At 35.1% G+C, this 5,947-nt stretch overlaps 1 protein-coding gene across 1 annotated transcript; it reads right to left on the reverse strand.

Annotated features, from left to right (window-relative positions):
* Positions 1-1,162: 1,162 nt before the first annotated feature.
* LOC144443039 (arylsulfatase K-like) lies at positions 1,163-5,781 on the reverse strand. Its single transcript, XM_078132412.1, has 7 exons — positions 5,603-5,781; positions 5,168-5,297; positions 4,550-4,709; positions 3,179-3,633; positions 2,442-2,666; positions 1,671-1,880; positions 1,163-1,437 (listed from the first exon to the last, which is right to left on the reverse strand). Exons 1-7 carry the CDS (start codon positions 5,756-5,758, stop codon positions 1,163-1,165), a joined length of 1,611 nt encoding a protein of 536 aa, XP_077988538.1. The 5' UTR covers positions 5,759-5,781.
* Positions 5,782-5,947: the final 166 nt, after the last annotated feature.

The raw sequence follows: 5,947 nt of genomic DNA on the forward strand, positions 1-5,947 counted from the left end.
TGTTAATGATATTTAGAACACATGATGTTAACACTTTGTACATACCTCTCTTCTCAGTTAGTATCATATTTATGTAGATTTTGAAGTTAGTTAGCTCTGGAAATATATGCTCCGAGAACAGTATTCCGACACGTCTCCATTCAATCTTGGACTTATACAATGAAGACATGCAAAAGTTCGCAGATCTTATATTTCCTGATCTACTTTTATGAAAGTTCTTAATTATTGAGATGAGTTCCGTTTCTTGACTCGAATGATCCTATTCTGTTCATGATCTCTTGGTTACCATAGTAATGACTGAATTTGTTTCAGTAAGTAGACAAACATGAGTAATTCTTTATGATAGAAACAAAACTCCATGTACAAATAAAAACATTTGACTTCATATAATGTGTGTGTGTGTGTGTGTGTGTGTGTGTGTGTGTGTGTGTGTGGATTAATCTTCCTTGAATAATATACCTCTAAAAATGAACAGTGGAATGGTCACCCACTGAATTTATGGCACTTAAAGTAAAAGCATACCAATGATTCTAAATCAGTGATTGTATCTCACAAAATATTTTCAAGAAAAATATGTTCAGTTGCAGATAGTGCATGGTACACAATGAAATAATCAAATGAGAAGATCTGTTCTCTTATTAGCATGCTCCTCATATAACTGAAGTACTGAATATCAATAATGTAAACTTTGATAAAAGTTGCATCAATTTTTGCAACGGTGTGTCTGGCATGCTATAACTGTCATGCAAACTTCATTTTAAGGTAGGATGTACACAAATGTATCGTCCAGGTGTTCATTATAAGTGACAATCTTAAGTAAAATCATACCAATGATTATAAACTGTAGTATCATTTTTCACTCAGACAATCAATATATTCACTAAAAAGTGTTAAAATACCAATAATGTACATGTTAATCAGCGGTCAACCTTATCCATAAGTGTTGCAATAAAATGAAATACTCAAATGAGAAGATCTGTTCTCTTATTAGCATGCTCCTCATATAACTGAAGTACTGAATATCAATAATGTAAACTTTGATAAAAGTTGTATCAATTTTTGCAACAGGTGTGTCTGGCATGCTATAATTGTCATGCAAATTTCATTTTAAGGTAGGACGTACACAAATGTATCATCCAGGTGTTCATTATCAGTGACAATCTTACATCGGAGCATCCAGCCATTCCTGGATCTTTTGTTCATTTCTTTTAGCATCCTTCTGAAAGTCCATAAACCATCTGAGATTTGCAATGGTTTCACTGTATTTGTCACCAAGAGTCTTTTTCCAGGACATGAAAGAATCCTTGTTATACTTTTTAACTTGTTGACTGACTTGTGGATAATCTATCACTGTTCTTAGTTTTATATCCATCATGTTAACAATATCTGGACGTTCAGCTGCATAGTCGTAGAGTTCATCAGTACCCTCTGCCAAGTCTATAGATAAAAAAAATGTATATCTATAAAATTGGCACCCCTAAAAAGAACCAGGCTAAAAAAGCTGACTCAGGCAACCATGCCTATCACTTTGGGTAGGTAGGTTAATTTTCTAACGATTAGGTAAGGGTGAGTGATGCATTTTGAGTTTATGCAGTACCTTAGATAACCAACACAAGATTTGGCTGTCTGAGATATAGTTACAGAAAATGCATAAGTGTGATAAAACTTACTAAATAAATGAGGAGAAACTTGATTCCCATTTCCAAATGCGACATACTTCCAGTCTCCCATTCGAAGCATGTAAGTTGACATGTTAACATTACAACCATGGTATTGACTCAGTACCCAGTCTGGTCTATCCTGATTGGCTGTTGTCATGCCCAAATATGGCATGAGGGAGGAACCATTTAGTCCAGGTGGTGATAGTATTTCAGCCATATCTAAAACATGAAAATTAAACACATGTTCTCAAATATTGGCAGTAGATGTTTTGTACTTGACCTGTTGATCACCATCTGAGAGAATAGGGAACTTGCAATCCAGACTGAGCATGCTCAAATTGAAAGGACTATGGGATTATCTGTAGTTATCTTAATACCTAATCTGGAGCTACCAATAACATAAACCTCCGACAATGATCAGGGTGACTATGAATTGATTATTTGTGGTCAAAAATAATGTAACATTATTGTTTACAATACTATTTGATTAGTATTTATCATCACATTTCCCATGATGCAACATTCAACATGGCGGGTTTGCAAGTTTCCTATTACATAAAATTGAATGAAAACATCAATACAGGTGAAGTAGCTTTTGACAAAGGGCTCCTTAGTATGATGAGAATATTGGCAATATCTTCTGTGCTGTATTGTAAGTTGTACATTGTATAGTAAGCTGATAATACCATTGTCAACTTGGTAGGTTAGTACATAAAAGTGTATCTGGCACTGTCATGAATGCACTGGTGATGTTTAAAAGAATAATATATGTTGTCTTACCCATTAAAGTTGGAAATATGTCAACCAAGCTAACAGGATCTTTGACCTTGATGTTAAGTTTATGTGTTGGTGATGTTACTATCAGTGGTACATGTGAGCTGCCTTCATACATTGACATTTTGTAGAACTGACGGTGTTCCATGGCCAAGTCACCATGGTCAGATGTAAATATGATGTATGTAGAATTGGTGAATCCAGATGAATCTAACTGGTCTAACAGTTCTCCTACAAAATGAGAAGGATGATACAAAGCTAGCTGTTACAGCTGACCTAGAGAGACTGTGATTGCTGAACTTCATTTTCGCACTTCTGACCTAACTTTGAAAACATTCACACGTTCAATGATAACACATTTTGTATTTACTACTGAAATGTTGATAAGTTGATTAAACGTTACTGCTAATATGATAGAGAGTGCTGGGTTTCCTGTTAGTATTTTACCGTGCTTACGGTGTTTTTACTTTGTATCAATCATAGGGATGGGACGGTGCACTGCTAAAATTTTCACCATAGTTTACATCAAATTTAAATCTGTTGATGTTGCACTTGTGAATGTTCATGTAGGGGGAGGGGGGGGGAGTTTCAGCCCAAGTAATATTGAGCTTGTATGACACTGTGTGATTGTCCCTAAAGTTTACTGTATTTCAATTTTATTGGTGGCTGCATTTGCATATTATATCTGACAGAACAAAGTCAGCAGCAGTAAAATGGTTGGTGATATACAAATGCACACTTACCCACCATTCCATCAACTTCTGCACACATCCCATAATAGTAAGCTCTTACTTTCCGAATCTCATCTTCAGTGAAGTGTGATGTACAATTCTTTGTAGCTGTTTCATAGTAATCCACTGGGTGCATTTCATCCAATGGTGTCCATTTTGGTATTGTGACCTTTGACATGTCAACATGTTTCAACCAATAAGGTGAGGTTTTAAAAGTAGATCCACCAGCATGAGGTCCTTCCTGTGAAGTTTTGTATGGATGAGGAAGATTGATCCCAATATACAACAGGAATGGTTTGTCCTGAGATGGTGTCCTGTTTTTCAACCACTCCTTCGCCTTATCCACATTTTTCCAATCTGAAAGCTCGATTCTCCTTGTCTCTTCATCTCCTACAAGCACTGGAGTTGGTCGACCTTCTTGTGCTAGGGTGAAATTGACATCTCTAGTCCAGGCTTCTACTCTGTTACTATGGTGATGAAACAACATGTAGATTTCAGTTTTATCGAAAATAATTTGGGACATAGCAGTAATGCCAAGTCTATTTAATACATATTTCCATGTACTAAAATGAAATTGTCACCTATATGTATTGACTATAATATCAATGTTTTTTATCAATATTTCTACCATCAGTAAAAAAACTCGTCATATTACATCTTCCATGTATCCTTATGGTCTACTGTTGGCATCTGTTCCTTTTTTCATTGTTCAATAGATTTATCGTAAATTTCCACAGTGTCATATTACAATGTATTGTTGAAAATCACAGACTTTACAATTATGCATGTTGTGTATGTATGGAACAGTGACTACAGTAGTACAGGTTACTTGGACAGACAACCAAGAATTTCACAAAATGTACTTTTTGCCATTTGTTCAGGTACATTGAAATGTACAAATATCAGTGTAATATGTCCACTGTTCTTTTAGGCTAGTGCTACATCTCTGATTGTAGCATATACTATATAATCAATCCAAAATTCTATAAAGAGAATCTAAAAAGTTAGAATTTCAGTGACCCCATCAACTAGATTGGAAGATTCATTGTTGTGGGTGTGATTAAAAAAATATTCAGAAAAAATCTTTCAATCTATCTCTTCAGTGTGTCAGTACTACCTTAGCCTGTTTACTGCACTGTTGACATACAATGTTTAGCTGATCATTCCTCCTCGAAGACCCTTTAGGGTTAAAAAAATTAAGTTATTCCAAGACTCCGCAATAAGTGTATGCACACCACTCCATGAGAATTGCTTGTAGATGCATATCAACATTGAGTAAATCTCATACGAGAACTAGGAGGTACGAATAGCTAACAATGTATCTTGGCAGTGCAGTAAACTAGCTGGTAGTACCTATGCGTACACTCAACACTTCAGACACACCTTACTGAGTGATCACCTGATGTATAATCTGTTTTTCCTAAGATCTTTGTGTCATAGCCTCCGGCATCAAGACTGTCTTTCCAGGTAGGAAAGCTGTCTGGAAGACCCTTAAAGTTATTCCAAGATTCCGTAATATGTGTATGCAAACCACTCCATAACGCTAGTCATGTGATAAAGAGAATGAAAGAAGTAGAAATGTGACTTGCTTATACATTATACGTGTATATAAAAAATGTAAAAATCTACTTCAAAATGGAATATATTATAAACTAATATCATACAAAAAATCTGAAGAGAAAAGGGTAAGGTTTCAAATATGCTTCGAAGGCAAGGCAGCTGCATACTAAAGAAAAAATGATATGAAAATGATGACAATGATGTTGATGTTGTTGTTGTTGTTGATGGCACTGATCATGACAATGATGGAGTAATGATGATGAAAATGAAAGTTAAGATGAAAAGATAAAGGAGCCAGGACAAGAAGTATGCAAATGAATGGAAACAAAGAAGAAAATAACTATTGTATATATGGTGTCATTCAAACAAAACTGAAAGATTTGTTAACAGATGTGAACTACACGATAAGTGATGCTTAAAATGGTACATTATTATTAATACCTGATCTTGAAGGACAACATATTGGTGAATTAGTATAGGCATTGGTAAATGTTACTCCATTGCTGACAAGACGACCATTTATGTGTTCCATCGTCAGAGCTGTATTGTCATTTCCAATGAGTCTTCCATCCTGTTATTGTATGATTGTGAAAAGGAATCTTGCTCTAAGTAAATCTTTGAAACGTTGTTTTACACATTTGTAGATCATTTTTATGTGTTTACACTGTATTTAAACATCCATCTTCATAATCATATTCAGTTATTCACTGAGAAATATACTTTAAAATAAAACACTTCGTCTATTTTCACAGGAAAATATTTTGTTTTGTGAATATGTACCATTGTCAACCATAGCATTGAAATTGTAAAAGAAACTGTAATCAAGTAAAATAATTAAATGTACGGGTTTTTTTTTTCATTGCAAGAAGTGCTTACCATAGCATCGCAGATAATGAAAAGAATATTACCAGGTTTGGTTTCCAAACTTTTCTGAAACTTGTGAAAGGGATAAGCCTTGGCTGCAACCTGCAAAACAGTGGCGATGACGAACAAAACCGCCACGGAAATCGATGTTTTACAGGGTTCCATCATAAATTATAGTTCAATCCTCTTCAGAAGCAGAAAAAAAAGGTCGTTGGATTTGAAAGAAAACAGGAAGGGGCGGATTTTTTTTTCACATAATGCACTCACACTCACAGTGTACGGCGATCAAAACTAGAACTGTGTCATCTGATAAACTAACGTGAACTCTTGACCCAGGTCAATCCAGGTCAACTTCTG

This window comes from Glandiceps talaboti, chromosome 12 (assembly GCF_964340395.1).
Source record: "Glandiceps talaboti chromosome 12, keGlaTala1.1, whole genome shotgun sequence".
Taxonomy (NCBI): domain Eukaryota; kingdom Metazoa; phylum Hemichordata; class Enteropneusta; family Spengelidae; genus Glandiceps; species Glandiceps talaboti.